Source organism: Conger conger, chromosome 12, assembly GCF_963514075.1.
Source record: "Conger conger chromosome 12, fConCon1.1, whole genome shotgun sequence".
In the NCBI taxonomy this organism is placed as follows: domain Eukaryota; kingdom Metazoa; phylum Chordata; class Actinopteri; order Anguilliformes; family Congridae; genus Conger; species Conger conger.
In genome coordinates, this window is record NC_083771.1 from 6,493,419 (window position 1) to 6,509,633 (window position 16,215).

Here is a 16,215-nt window from a genome sequence, read left to right on the forward strand (position 1 = left end):
GGTATTTTTCTTTTATAAAGGACAAATGATTAATCTTATTGTAGGGATGTTCTGCTGTGCAGATGTGCAGTTAGGACTAGCAAAAAATAAGACATGCCTTTGATGAACTGCCTGTTATCTCATAACATAGCTCTAAAAGAGAATAGTCAAAATAATGAAGCATTTGTAGAGCTGGCAGGCTGGTTCTTTACAGGTGCTGGGTGACCAGACTAGCCTGTAATCTCTCCACACATTACTGAACTCTGTGCGTTTACTGTCCACACATTACTGAACTCTGTGCGTTTACTCTCCACACATTACTGAGCTCTGTGTGTTTACTCTCCACACATTACTGAACTCTGTGTGTTTACTCTCCACACATTACTGAACTCTGTGTGTTTGTCTCTCCACACATTACTGAGCTCTGTGTGTGTACTCTCCACACATTACTGAACTCTGTGTGTTTGTCTCTCCACACATTACTGAGCTCTGTGTGTGTACTCTCCACACATTACTGAACTCTGTGCGTTTGTTTCTCCACACATTACTGAGCTCTGTGTGTTTACTCTCCACACATTACTGAACTCTGTGTGTGTACTCTCCACACATTACTGAACTCTGTGCGTTTGTTTCTCCACACATTACTGAGCTCTGTGTTTACTCTCCACACATTACTGAACTCTGTGTGTTTACTCTCCACACATTACTGAGCTCTGTGTGTTTACTCTCCACACATTACTGAACTCTGTTTGTTTACTCTCCACACATTACTGAACTCTGTGCGTTTGTTTCTCCACACATTACTGAGCTCTGTGTGTTTACTCTCCACACATCACTGAACTCTGTGTGTTTACTCTCCACACATTACTGAACTCTGTGCGTTTGTCTCTCCACACATGACTGAACTCCCAGGCCTCTCATCGCTTGTGTTGTTGCGCTTCTACAGGAAATCAAAGCGTTGTTTGTTTTCCAACGCAGCCCTCGGCGTGATTGTGAGCCGGTGTTACAGTACGGCCGGTGGGCCCTGTTACTCCCTGCACTGACACACTGCTGTTTGCTTTCCTATCACTGTTGAACGCTTGTGGAAATCTCACAAGGCCTAGGATTTAAATGTAATCTGGAATTATACTGCTTGCTCTAGATTTGAATGTCAGCCAGACGTACTCTTTGATATGTTAATGACGGACTAATGTGACTGGCATAGATTTATAGCTTTCCATGCCGCCTAAGCTAGTTAAACACACAGTAAGTGGATTTTATATTGAGATTTATCTCCTGCATTGAGCTGTATTTCCTCTGGGCTCCAGTGTGTTGGGGCATAGTATTACTGCCGCCGTGGCCCAACAATGAGAGCCCTGAACTGGAAGGAAAGGGGGACCCCTGCAAAGCCGGGAATGGCATTGTCTGTCCTGTTCGGGCCGCCGCAGTGAGGGCCTAAATCAGCGCTGCTCAACTCCACGCAGCGCCCCTACCGTGCTCTACACCCACCTGATTTCCATAATTATTTGATATTCTTGATTAAATCATTTAATAATTAGAGATAAGGAGCGGATTAGTGAGATCAGGTTGTGTAGCGCACGGTAGGAGCAAAAACCTGCAGGCTGTGCGGCCTGTGACCTTTCACCACTGAGCTGGCCTGGTGAAAACATGTCATATCCAGACTTTCTTGTCCCAGCTGGTTCCAGTTGTTCCTTGGTTTTGAGACCGATATATTCTATTGTAATTGGTGATGATAAAGTGTGTCACCCCAGCTAGGTGTTGCTCATGAATGCTCTTACAGTTCTCAAACCCGCTGAATTTACCTAACTCTCCGCACTGCTTAGGGCTACTGCGGTTTAGCGAGCCGCCCAAGCATGAAGTCGGAATGTGCCGTCTTATGCGCTTTTCAGGTGGAAAGAAATTTGAATATTTGCTTCAGAATCGTTAAAACACTTTGCTTTTAGCACTTTCCTTCATCACTTGAAATTTAAGTTTGTGCTTTTGAACTGATTTGTACATAATGAGCAGACTATCAAAAGAGAGTAGGCTATATATGGGTGGCTGGAGAACATTGTGTAACGCTGTGGACCAGTAGCGGTCCCTGTAATTGCGGAGAGCGGTAATTGCCCCACGGGCCAAGGAGCGCAAGGAAAGAAAATCCACATAATTTCTCCAACAGCAACCATGTTTCAGCACGAGCAATTGCCTTTTGGTCCGGGCTAACTGAAATTCATGGCTGTACCTATATTCTAAAAAAAAAATGACTATCCACAATCCAAATAGCCAAACTATCCTTTTGAAATGAATTCATGGGTGTCCTGGAAGAAGTATGCCTCTGGGACATGGATCACTCGCGGCCTGGTTGGTTTCACACATCAGGTGAAGCTCGAGCGTTTTTATCGAGCGTTGCTGTGCATGTGCTGTGTGTAAATGAAAACTCCGTTCTCCATCCGGGGGATCCAGCCGTGTTGTGTTCGGGTGGCGTTACAGTCCCCCCCCGCGGTCCCTCCTGTTGTGAATATATCTTTGAGCCTATCCTCAGGTAAACCACCGTGCGGTTGTGTGCCGCTCAGCTTGAGTTCAGGGAAGATGTGACCTCCTTACCTTCCCCTCTCACTGTGGTGTTCACTCTGGATGACGAGTCCAGACAGGAAACGTGCCCGTGCGCTTCGGGACTTCAGACAGTCAGGTGTTCAGGAAGTAGTGTTCACCCCGCCCAACGCAAAGGATGCTGTGTCCAGGGGCCCGGTGTCAGTGGTAAAGAATTTGACAAAATACATTCCTCTCTCCATTGTACTCCCATGGGAATGTTCGGCTGTGGCAGATGAATGCGGGAGAGAGGAGCCTGGAGGAATAGGGGAATGCTCGTGCCCTGTCCCGGGGTCCCCTGGGGACACGCTGGTGTTTTTGCGCTAAGGCGGGGAGCAGGTAGGTTTAGCTAATGGGCTAAACCTGCTCGGAGTGCAGCCATGAAATACCTGCTAATCACCAGCCTCTCTCCTGTTCCCTGTGCTTCGTTACAGTCTTAATGCATGCCGCTCATTATTAGCATATAAAATCTCAATCCCAGGCCAGTAAATGTGCAGGCTGGTTGTGTAATGCGGCATTCTGATTGTCCCCGCAGGGACTGGCCTTTCTGCTGTCGCTGGCAGCGCAGTTTGGATGATTACTCTTCATAGAAAAGCCCTTCTTCCCCATGGTCTGAAAAAACTGCAAGTGAAAATCTCTCTTACAAGTAGCGGTGAGCCTGGGTAGCGCAATTGCTCCTGCCTGTGTGGGTAAAGGCTGTCATGTTAATTTCCCCTGTAGGCTGTGAAAAGATCTGAGGAAAGTGGCTTCCATGTTCTGGTGGAGTGATATATAATCATGGCTTTCTTTTGTACCTTTAGAATGGGGGGAACGCTATGATTTAGGGTACGTGTGTGTCTTTTGTTATTTTGTGGGCGTGCATTTGCACAACCCCTCCTAGGCTGTTTAATGCTACATTTTGGGGTCTATGGCATCGGCTGTTTATTTACAGCATATGGGGCCTAGGTCAACCGATTCACACATTTCCACACAAAGGCTGAGGCTTTCTTGCCTGTTCCTTCTTTGTTATTAAGGCCTCCCAGCCACACAAGATGGAGAAGCCTGTGTTTTCCCTCTGCCGTCTTTTCACGGTCCCTCGTACTCAGTAAATCCTCTTATTTGGATGAGGGCTTACGTGCTCATTGGGCGTGTATTTGGAGTTGTCAGCCCAGGGCCACAATTAGTGTTTATTCTTGCATGCGTACGTGGAGTGTTCACGTGAATGTGTCACCAAATTGCATACAGTAGCTATAACCTGGTATTCAGAATATGAATTATATTTGTTATGCAAAAACCGGATCTTCCAGGATAATCATCTATATTTGCCTGGGCTCTTTGTGAAGCTGCTTTGTGACAATCTTGTATTGTTCAAATATAATTGAATTGAATGTGGAAGTGGCAGGGTGTCATTATAGACAGTAAAAGCCTTCAGAAAGTAAATGTAGCCTAATGTATAACAGGTCGTAGTATTCGGTAGAGCAAGAACTTGTAGTGTAGGGTCTCGTAGCAGGTGGCCTCATTGCCATCCCTGGCCTGTACCACAAGTTTCCTGAGGCAAATGTATTTATAATTGTTTGTCGATTTTGGTGCATGTAATTTGGTGTGAAATCTTCAGTGATCACCCACGCCCAAAATAGTTCTCATTTCTATAGCAATTTCTTATTGCTTTTGTTTCCTTTTGTATTCGTTTTTGCCCCTGAGGGTAAACTCATTCAACACCAAAGAAATATGCTTGCTGTGTAAATTCTCAAGTTTAATATTTAGTCTTCACCTCTCAGATGCTTGGTAAGCAATCAGAACTGAATACTAAATTACATTTCATGATGTCCGCTCAGCACAAATAAACTACTTCTGTCTGTGAATACATTGGGGTTAGGCACGCATACAAAAATAAGGAATAAAATGGCGTGAAATTTTTGATGTGATTTTTTTCAGGTGTCCATTGTTGCAGACTATTGCAATACATCGCCCTGGCATCAGTGACGATATAGCTTTTAAGTTTCTCTTTAATAACACGTTGAAACGCTCACGATATATTTTTAGGTGCTAGGCCCAAACCGCCATGATAAACACGACCTGAAATAGCATTTCGTCGCTGCTCAGTTTTGGACTCCTGGCAGCAGAGTGGGTCAGAGTTTAGCGCTTCTCTCGCTGTCATCTGGAAAAGCCATACCCAGAGTGCTGGGAGGCGTCTGCAGCTCAAAGTGCTGAAACTGTGCTTCCTGTTTCATCGCTCAGGAATTCCTCTGTTTGTTTCACCAAGGATGGCAACCTTTGACCCCTGCCGGCCCGGAGGGAGAAGGAAGAGAGAGGGGTGGGGAGGGGAGACTGGTGAACTTGAAAGGGGGCTTTATGTTCGGCTGCTGTAAGTAGTGGCTCTGCAGGGCGTATGCCAAGTATTCAGTACTTTCAGCATCCTTTATAACTGAATGGAGACTAGGTTTCAAAGTAAACTTCCTTTATATTTCTTTTTGGGAGCCAACAAAATGAATTTGCTGCTTGTTGGCTGTGATAACGTTTTTCATAAGGGACTTCGGAAAACCGTACAATGCTTTAGAACTCGCTTCAGATGACTGAAATGAAAATTGTTTTGAATCTTCAAAAGTCTGGCATTTTTGTCATGCATTGCGTAATCTTCTTGAAATTCAGGAGGAAATAATTTTCCCTTTTTAAAATCTTTGTGGAAGGTTCAGTGGCTCACAGAAAAGGACACATTACAGCTCATTTGTAATTCAGCGGAATTTTAGCTTCATTTTATGTCCCCTGAATGGTGTTGTGTTTTCGAGTTCTCCCGTCGTAAGGGTTTAGAGGCTCTTGTCCAGCTAATGATGAACGCTCATGCAAATGATACCCGTTCATCCCGTGCATTGATTTACAGTTCATAGTTCAAGTTGAAGGTGAAAGGTCACCACCACGGGTCGTTCCTGACCGGTGCGGTTTCCACTCCATGCTTTAGTGAGGCTTGGCCATCCGTTCCCAGAACACTGTTGAATGGGCGGGTTCAAAGCCACGGCTTTACGATGCTTGATTTAACTGTCCTTTATCTTCAATTCTCCATTTGTGTGTGGAAATCTAGTAGGGACTTTCCCCTTCAATCCACAAAAAGTCATTCGGTGTATTATATCATTGCATCTCTTTCCGTCCTGTCACACCTGGAGTGTACCACAGCCAGTTTCCCCAGGAATGTTGGCCAGCGATAGCGGGTGTGTTTATCCTGTGAAAGGTACCATGGCCGGAAGGTTTTTTTTTGCCAGTTCCTGTACCCCCCAGTGTTTAAGGAATGTCTGCACTGGATTGGCATCATTTGCTGCAATCTTTACTTGATCTTTAGTCTCCTCGAAACTGCATTGGCAAATACAAACCCTTCGAGAGGGGCGGAGATGGGAGATGGGCTTGAGAACTTAATCTGGCTTATTTACTTTCAGAAATACAGTCTATATTGGTATACTGTAGTTATACATGCAAAACAATAAAGTCGAAAATGGTGAGATCTGGTCTTTCAGAGAGTGTGACGCGGGACTTCAGTGGCCCCTTTGAGCTCGTCACTGGAGAGAGGCAGAGAAATCCCTGCCAATCCCAGAGAACTCCTTGATTGTGTCTGCCATGTTAACACTTCACGTATGAAATCGAATCAGTCAGAGCAAAGCTGGCTGTTTCTACCCTCTTCCCACCCCCGCTTGTTATTTTTATTGTTTGGACACGCTCGGCTAATCTGTTATGTGGAGTATTTCTGTGTGAAATTGCAATAACTGCCTGATGTGCACTCTGACTGCCCTTCACTGCCCACCCTGTCACACAGTAACTCGACTGCATGTAGCCAGTTGAAGAAATTGTATTGCCTCTTTAAAATTTGGTGCTGCCTCTACAATATGGGGCAATTTTGTTGACTGGTGCACTTAAGCACAGCCATGTTATACTCACATTTTAGGAACCAACTTTGGCACCACATTGCTTATACACACAGTAAACATTTTTATTTCTTAAAAATTAAGTTGTTTGTGCAATGCTGAAAACTTTCAAACAAACAAAGTCAAACTCTGAATGTCGTGATGGTGAAAATCTGTCCGATCAGGCTTGGTCCTGCAGCCGATTCAAGGTGGTCTTTTACGTCCAGTAATAGTAGTTGACTGTTGCAACTTGAGGGTAAAGTACATAGAACAGTTTAGTATGAAACATGAACCAAAGTCACTTACCTTTTTTTACCTTTAAAATTAAGGAAACAATTGATGGTGGTATGATTGAAATCTGTCCAAATTGTTACAGTTGAATGTTTAAACGTTTTTGTTTTTTTTGGTTTGTTTTTTTTGGGTTTTTTTAACCTTCAAATTTAATTTAGAAATTGAGGGAGATTGTATGTTAAATACACTTTCAGTTTCTGTTTGAAAAGTGGCGGCTCCTTTACAGACAGAAGTCAGTCACAGCAGCAAGCCTTCCCCTGCCTTTTGTCCCAGTTTAGTTTTTTCATAGCCTTTGGCTTTGTCGTATCTGATGGCCTACGTCAGGTCTTTTGTCTTCAAGTGGGTGACTTCCGCACATTGAGTTGGCCTTCAGTCCTCCCTGATGGTTATCAGGAGTGCTGCTGTTTGTCTGTTTGGTTTGTCGGTATGCCTTGTGCTAAAGTGGAACGTAGTTTGATATGCCTGTTCTGAAATTAGGTAATATCAGCAATGGCATTTTTCACAAATGTGATTAATATATTTTTCCATGTAATCAGTTGAAAACACAGATTATCTCACTGTCCCAATGGGCCATGAGGTCAGTTGTTGGTTTCTGTAGTCCAGGTCCAATTCCTGAAGGTGAAACTCCAGATTATAATTTATAAAACAATAAAGTGCAAATATAATTATTTACATTCTTGGCATGTTAGGTAGACAACAATGATTGCATTTGTTCTATACATTTTATAGAACAAATATAGTTTGCATCCCAAAGGTACAAACCACATCTGTTAGTCCAGAGTTAATGATACTTTTACTTTTTCGCAAATGTTCTGAGCAAACAATTTCTCTCTTACCTTTACTGCCATCACTTCAAGCAAAATTTGAACGGGCTACAATCAGTCAATTTACTTGTTCAGCCTTCATCAAGCAAACTGTGCTCCTTCCGGAACAGTCTAAATCTAGGAGTGGAACTGTGGCGATACACCTCTTGAAGAATGTAAGAGATATGTTTCACATTTTGACATTTTTGTCATTTGGCAGACGCTTTTAATCCAAAGCGATTCACAAGTGCGTAGGTTCTTCCACAAGTTAAAAGCATCAAAAGCATCATATGTAGACTTCAAGAGAAATCATCTGCCAGGACGGTATTATTTCTATTCATTCACTTCATTCTTCAAAACTTTTTTTTCTTTATTAAATGAGTCCAGCTGCAGCACAAAGAAATAAGGACTTCCACTAGAGCACAGCTAATTCTCTGACCCCAGCCTCTCACGAATCTCATTGTCTGGACGGGGAAAATTTCAATGGGCACACTTGTGCGACTAGTCCTGGTGTTGTGGTCATCTTATCTCCAGTTTTACTGGCCCTAGGCCATGCTTATTGTTGAACCCAGGAACATACCTCATTTATCAGCTACTGTAATCCGCTAGCAAACTGCGGTGGCGCTTTCACACTAATAAATAGAACTTGGCGTGAGTCCAGGTCACGGTCAGAGATAAACATGGTTCTGCTAGTGCAAGATCATTGGCCAAATGTAGTTTGGAGGTTTATAAACGGTTTATCTTAGCAAAAGTCACAATCTTGTTCTGTCACAGAATGTTCTCTGACTCGTTAATCGCTCCTGCTGATCATAAAATCGTTGTTGAGAAAAACCAGTAGGGAAGTCTGATTGAAAATATCTGGTCGCTACTGGATTCCAACCCGTATCTAGCCCCAGTGGCTGTGGAGATGCCACTGGAATGCTATCCTGGATGAAAAAACAGCTGACGCTGTGTTTTGTCCAAGCTGTGTGAAGTTTACTTTCATATCCAAGATATACAGTGAGAAATCTCACAACCGGCTTTCCCTGCCTCCCTGTCCTCTCTGGAGCACACAATGCTGTTTAAGGTCTTTAGCACCCCCCCCCCCCCCCTTCCCCTCTCATAAGCTGCTGTCTCGCATTTTCCCACTGCCTGCTGGAAATAGCCCTGCGTGGCTTGAAAGGGGAGCCACTGGGAAAGGGTGGAAAAGTAAATTTAAGGGGAGAGAACCAGTTCATCCAGACACAGCTGCTCACCAGATGTTTGGCCTGAGATGCTAATGTTATGAACTGTGATCCCAAAAAGTCCACGGCTGGAATATGTCTGTGTGTGTGTATACATATACATATACATGTATATTATGATACATATTATTATTATTATTATTAATTTTTTACTTGGGTTGGTGTGTTAAAAAAAAAAATGGGTGGGTCTTTGCAAAGGAATTCAATAAATGGCAGTTTTTTTGTTTAGTTTTTTTAATTACACAGGCTAATATTGCCTGTTGCATGCTCCTATTATTTTTTACATAGAACTCTTCCTTGTTGGAACTGGTTCCATGTTGTGGTTTCCATTTTTGTTTTAATTTCTGTGTTAATTGGTTGCTGAGAAGATCATTTCTTAACAATTGAAGATTAGCCTTGGGGCCTCTTTGAAAAGGCTCTCAGGAAGCCTGGAGCAAAATATCTTTCTTTGCCATTTGTTTTTTATTCACCAAAATAAATATGAATTCTCCTTTTTCTTAGCAATCAGAATGAGTAATTAGCAGGGCAGAGGTAGGTGTAGAGGCCATGTTCTCATGCCGCTTTGCCTTTGCCAAGTACAGTATTTAAAAGGTGTCTGTGATTTCAGCATGGAAGCGTCTGTGGAGAAGTGGGCTCAGGTGCTTACATAAGCTGCTCTGCTTTTCTGTGAACGTAAGGACTGTGATGGAAGCAGCTAAGCACAGATCTGCCTGTTACTCTGGGTCTGCAAGCCCTAAAAACCACAGCTGGGTGGGCCAATATTTCTCCCAAAATAACTCTGCTACGCAATCTAGCAGGTGCTGCAAGTCCTTGGGGTTTGTCATTCCTGAGGATACAACTTAAGCTTCCTCATCCCCCTGTCTGTACAAGCTTCCTGCTGTATTAAATATGCCCTGTCCCTGCTGACTGACACTGACCAGGCTTGCGATGGGCCAGTTCATTTCTCATACCACCTGTCCAGACCAATACTGATCTTCATGCAGTATTCCCTGCTCAGATTTTCATTTTCGATTCATTTCGTTTTATTGTCATGTCGTACTTCAAAGCTCCTTTCTCCACTTTTTTTCTGGTGAAGCAATAAAAAAAGATAGTATTTAATGTTACGCAACAGTGTCCCCAAGTGAAAACAAGGTTGTTTAGACTCTTGCCCCTTTGAAGAAGTGATAATCAATTGCAGACTGAAGGTACATGTTATTACTGAGAATTGTTTTAGCAATTTCTCATTATTCTAAGCACCCCCCGCCCCCCTCAGTGACATGCCACTCAACATGCTTTTGTTTTCGCTTTCATGAAGGCACAAGTTAATTACCTATCCTGTATCTCTACTTCGCTTCTCTAGTATACGTTGTACATGTTCCTTAGTAGAATTACCAACTGAAACATTTCCTTTCACACACTTTGATCAGTACTGCTGCTTTGAAATGAACAGAGTCCTTTGAAGGGCACTTTCCTTTGAAACCGCAGTGACACTGTAATCTCTTCTTTCCTCCTTGGTTCTGTGTCGTATTGTAACCTGCATCGCTCCTCTGTCTAGCCCCGCTGACGTGAAGACCTGAGAGGATGCCGTTTCCTCACCACAAATTAACACTGTAGCGTAATTTAGAGTGGATATTTTACATCCCCCTGCCTTTTTCATGGGCCCTCCTGGGGAGTCGGCAAAGTGCAATTTACACTTACTGACTGGCTCCATGGCTTTATAGTTGAGCGGTAGACAAAGGCCATTGTAATTACTACTCATAAAAGTCTCTCAACTGTTTGTATTGTCAGATATAACACCAGGTCATTGTTAGTTAAGTCCAATTACTGTTCCTTATCTCTCACTGAAGTCTTAGTCCCGAAAAGCAGCACTCGATCAAAAATGGTTTCTTTAAATGCATATGAGTCACTGAAACCAAAACAAACCTCTGATGAATTTCCTGCCGTATCTGAAGAAAGTGCTTTGCTTGCTGTAAGTTGGTAAATTGGTGGAAGAAAGGGGTTCTAGTCAATGAAATATCACCAAGTGATTGATGCCACATGTTGCATCGAATTTTCAGTCGATAGTAAACATACCTGCCCTTTCCCGCTAAATGCATCTAATTGGGTTGTACATTTCTGCCATACTAAATGTATCCCAGTGTTTACATTGTAGTGCAGCACTTGGAATATATCCTAGTATGGAGAAAAAAAAGGTTGTTGCCACTTAAGTATGACTTCACATTCAACTGTTTGTGTTAGTTAGAAATGACATATTTTTACCACGATTTAAAGGTACATAAATGACCTTTTCCTGATGGGCAAGACATATGTTATTTTAGAGGGGCTGGTTATAACGTGCCGGACCCTTGCCAGAGTTGTGCTTGTTGCTGTCTTTTACAATCTCTGTGGCCAGCAGTGGCTGACAGCAGTGCAGATGTATTGGGTTGAGTGCATGTTGCCGGAAACTGTTTGGTTTGAAAATGTAGGCTACAGGGCAAAGATTGCGAAGCAAGTTTTGGCAAGGCGTCACGGGTTCATGGTAACCGACTTTTGGCATGAAATATAAGAGAATGAGAGGCCCAAATCTTACATTACACGCTGTTACTGTTGGCGAGCGTGAGAGAGGCTTGGTGTCGTGTGGTCTTTTCAGTGTCACTGCGTTATTCACCTGGGTCTGTTGGAGGGATCCTGAAGGCAAGCGGGTGATGAGTGAAGAGTGCGCCCATTGACCCAAATAGGAAGAGCAGACTGCATTTGGCCGTTGGGTTCTGGTCCACTAGCAGACTGCATTTGGCCGTTGGGTTCTGGTCCACTAGCAGACTGCATTTGGCCGTTGGGTTCTGGTCCACTAGCAGACTGCATTTGGCCGTTGGGTTCTGGTCCACTAGCAGACTGCATTTGGCCGTTGGGTTCTGGTCCACTAGCAGACTGCATTTGGCCGTTGGGTTCTGGTCCACTAGCAGACTGCATTTAGCCGTTGGGTTCTGGTCCACTAGCAGACTGCATTTAGCCGTTGGGTTCTGGTCCGCTAGCAGACTGCATTTATCCGTTGGGTTCTGGTCCACTTCTCACTCCCCCAGCATGGCTCAAAGCCGTGGTGTGATTTGGGTTGGGCAGGACATGTTTGCCTGAGCGAGTGAGTCATTGAGTTGTTCTTTAGACTCCTGTGTTCTCCCCCATTGTTTTTAATCTGACTGAAAATATAAACAGTTATTATTAATACATTCAACCAAGCGATCTTACAGTGCAAATCTTTCTTCCCCAGCCCTGGTATCCCTGGTTTTCGTACTTGAGTCCTCACACCAGATGGCAACACTAACCACCCCGCTCAGGACAGAAACCTACTGCTTCCTCTTGCACTGCAGTGACTGGTTGGTAGAACAGGGAAAAGCAGAGAATTAGATTTTACGGTGGATAAGTATAACACACGGTCCTGTGTTTCTCACACTGTTGTACATAACTGATGCTCTATGAAGAAGTGAAAACCTGCACTGGCCTTCTGTTACTTCTGTAAACCAGTTTCACTGAGCTTGCAGTCTAATCGCTTTCACAAGGCCGACTGAGACAGGGGAAAACTTCTCTCTCGTGTGATTTCCTCATCTCTACTCCTGGAGACCAGACCTTGATTAGATGGATTCCCTGTTCTTCACATATATTATTTCATTGGTGCCTGTAAAGTATATCGAGGTGGCTAAATATTACATGCTGTTGACGTCAACAGAGCAGGACAGAGGATCTGGCCAGGCTGAAATCGAACCACATCGGCTGTAACTGGATCGCGTGCCTGCCCTGGTGTTTTCCGTCGCCTAGGCAACAGCATCTGCGCCTGGCGGACATGTTATAAATGTAGTATGAGAGTAATATCGAACCGTCTCCCTGTTTAAATGTCATTCATTCTGCCACTGTCTCTTCCTTCTCGTGCCTATACCCTACTTTCAGCTGTGATATTAAAAATGTGTCATTTACTTAACGCGCCATTATCCTTTCATTTAAACAGCTGGGGAAGGTCAAGTTAAGCATCTTGGTGAAAACGGAGACGGCGCTCCTCTGTGTAGTAGAATTTTGAAGCCGTTTACATTTCTGTTGTTTTTCTGGTAATGCTTCTCAGAGCTCATGAAGACCAGCCCTCTCCTCTGCTTTGCCATCTGCGGGAAGACGCACGCTGTAAGCCACAGAAACGCTCTCCTCTGACTCCTGCGTCTTCTTTCGGCTCTGCGGGGATGAGAATCGGAGAGTGCAGAAACATCCCGTTTGTTCATTGCAGCCATTTTAGAGTGAGCGTGGTCTCCAGACATGCGGGTCTCTGTCGGCGCTCTGTTCTCTGGAACAGAAGTTGGCGTGGTGTGAAAAACGTTTTGAAGCCAACACAGCACTTGCAAAAGCACCCCCCCCCCCCCTTCTCCGCCACCAGCACCAGCAGTAGCTGAACTTTGAGGAAGTTCAGTGGCTCTCTTCATGCCCAAGTTATGTCCAGCCATTGTCCTGCCATGATTTCCCACATTATTTCAGGCCCTGCGTCAGACTGTGTGCTGCAGCTGGCCTGTTTGGCCTGGACTGCACTCCTAGCAACATTGGCTCATGACATTTCTGAGTGTCCCTAAAATGTCCTCTTATCTGTGCTTTTTTCTTGGGGGGGGGGGGGGGAGTTTGGGCGTCAGGAATCATGAATTGTCAGTACCTCTACAGTTTCCAGGGAAACGAGTATTCTGGCTCTCATGAATCATTTCACTTTTATGTCATGCTACATGTCATTATGCCTTTGTGGATAGAGTAGCAGCTGTGTTCTCAGGTCTGCAAAGCCTCTGGAATGTATTAATCGGGAGACCTTAGGTCTATGAATGCGCTTACATAAACCTTTTCTGTGCATTCGTGAGACATGATGTTGATGACTGCATTGGCCACAAACACGTACGTAGGGCCTGCTGGGGGGCTCACTCTTAGCTAAGGCACTGTTCCCGCGCGTGGATGTGCCCCACGGTCTGGTGTCCATTATGGCTGGTGTCAGCTGTCGCTGGCAGACCCACAGCACGTCACAGCCAACAGCCAGAGCAACATACAACAAAGCGCTTACCATCCCAAAATACCTCAATGGCTGCTCTGGACATGGAAGTTTTCAACTGAAATGGACCGTGATTCATTGCGTGCTGCTTCCTTCTGCCCCGTGTGTTTAAGCACGATGTTCAGTCCCCGCAGAGACTGACCGATGCATTCTGGGATTCACGCAAGGTGTCGATCGCCGAGGAGCTTGCGATGGAAGAAATGTAAAATGAGTGCATTTGATTTGCACTGTGATGCACGGGAGTTGACCTTGTGGTGCAAACACGCCGGAATAATCTAACCGAATCGATAACATGTCAGACAACGGGACATGTTTTTGGGACTGCCGTTACATTACATTGCATTACATTACATTACATTAATGGCATTTGGCAGACGCTCTTATCCAGAGCGACGTACAACAAAGTGCATACCCATAACCAGGGATAAGTGCGCTGAAAGACCCGAGAGGGAAGTACAATTTCAACTGCTACCTGTACAACAAAGACGAGGACCAGGGCCTTTGAATTTTTTTTTTTTTTCAAACAAACAAACAAATGCAAAAGTATGACCAAACCCCTTAACTAGCCAAACACTGCTTACCTAGCCAAACTAAAAATACCGATACACAAAAAAGCGGCCTGTGGAGGCTGAACGAAGAGGTCTGGCAGGGGTGTAGGGTCTGATGATTTTTTGTAGGTAAGCTGGGGAAGACCCCTTAACTGCTTGGAAGGCTAGCACCAATGTTTTGAATTGTTACAGTGTGTACAGCTTCGTGAGCTGACGTCTCTGCGTTTCTGCGCTGTGACATTGTGAGAGGTCAGCGCTGGCTTCCTTGCAGCAGCTGAGCTGAGGTGTGGTGTGGTGTTCAGGGTCGGGCTCTGCGGACAGGCAGCGGGGCAGGGTGACAGTGGAAAAAGGGCACTCAGCCCAGCTGATAAGAGCGCGGTGTCTGTTTTACCCTCATTGTGCTCCACGCATAGCTCCACACATAGCCCCTGTAACCGGATCCCACATCACCGCCTCCCCCGGTCTGCGGAGCCCGCTGAATGAATTACGAACATCCTCATTAATTATTTCTGTGTGTCTCCGTTTCTTTGCAGGCTGCCAATGGATACGTGCTCCTGTTCGACGTGCTGGGAGGTGGAGATGACAAGTACCTGTATGAACCAGTCTATCCCAAGTGAGTCCCCCCCCAAACCCCCTTTATACACAAGGACTGTGTTGGGTGAAGGGCCAAGGTCAATGTATACATGCAAATGTATCCATAAACACGCACACGCACCCATAAACACACGCATGCATGGGGCAGGGTACACTAGAGATGCATTCTCAAGCAGATGCATTCTAAAACTCACACACATGCAGGCCAAGACTTGCGCCCATGCAAACGCACGCACACACACGCACACGCACACGCGCACACGCACACGCACACGCACACACATACACACACATACACACACACACACACACACACACACACACACACAGACACTCACGCGGCCACACACTCACTGTTACGGATCTTGGACTTGATGAAAGGATCAGAGGATGAGTATGTCTTCAGTGAATACCTGTGCGATGGTGCTTGGCCTAATTATGTTGATAATCAGTGTTGTCAGGGACCCTGTAATTCTCAGCGCACCTCAGTCTCTGGTTGGGTTCAGCCGATGGCTTTTCTCTTGGCAGTAATAAGGCAGCCTGTAGGCCAGTAATCCTAAGGCACTGAACTCTCGTTTGAATCTCATATTTCCATTCGCAGACCACAGGAATTCTGTGGCTGCAACTTATTACACACATTATTACACTGCTTGAGTTATGAAGCTGCGCTATGCGGTAAAACACTACTGTAAACTACAATGCTGTTATTGCGCTGGTGAAGGCGTCAGTTTATTTACAACCTTTGACAAATGGTGTGAAATGTTACACACACACAAAAAAAAACTAGATATATTATATTGCTTTCCCTGAATTCAGAAGCAATCCATTATCTGAAGCTTCCCCATTTCTTTACTCAGTGTGTCGGCACAAAAATATTTTTATATATGTAGACAAAAAAATAACGAACCCCTTTGGCCTGCGCTGTCTGGTGAGCAGCCCCCAGCCTCTGCTGCTCGCTGGCAGAAGCCGGACAGCTGGCTCTGAAACCTGCCATGTTTGGGTGCGTCTCAGCTGGCTGGCGTTTCTGGAAGGAAGCGTGAGCGCTTTCACCTCTACCCACCCGTTGGGCACGGGTGCAAGCTCGTTCCCGGCTCTGGCACCGAGTCAGCCTCGCTCCGGCGTCACCTCTCCGCTTCCCTTCCCGAGGCGGCTCCTGCGGCTCACCCCAGCGACTGAGATCAGAGCGGCGTCTGAAATCTCCCGACAAGTTTGAACTGGTCAGAGATGCAGCCGCACCGCTTGCGTTCCCCGCGTGTCGAAACGGAGATGCACGAGATGAAAGGGTTCTTTCCTTATCTGTTTCTCCTGTCAAGGCCTCGGCACGAT

General features: G+C 45.1%; 1 protein-coding gene across 1 annotated transcript in view; it reads left to right on the forward strand.

Moving 5' to 3' along the window:
- ric1 (RIC1 homolog, RAB6A GEF complex partner 1) overlaps nucleotides 1-16,215 on the forward strand; it is a 64,065-nt gene that overhangs the window by 19,149 nt on the left and 28,701 nt on the right. Inside the window, exon 3 of the mRNA XM_061262215.1 lies at nucleotides 14,829-14,908. Within this exon, the coding sequence (XP_061118199.1) occupies nucleotides 14,829-14,908 (80 nt within the window). The remainder of the gene's footprint in view (nucleotides 1-14,828; nucleotides 14,909-16,215) is intronic.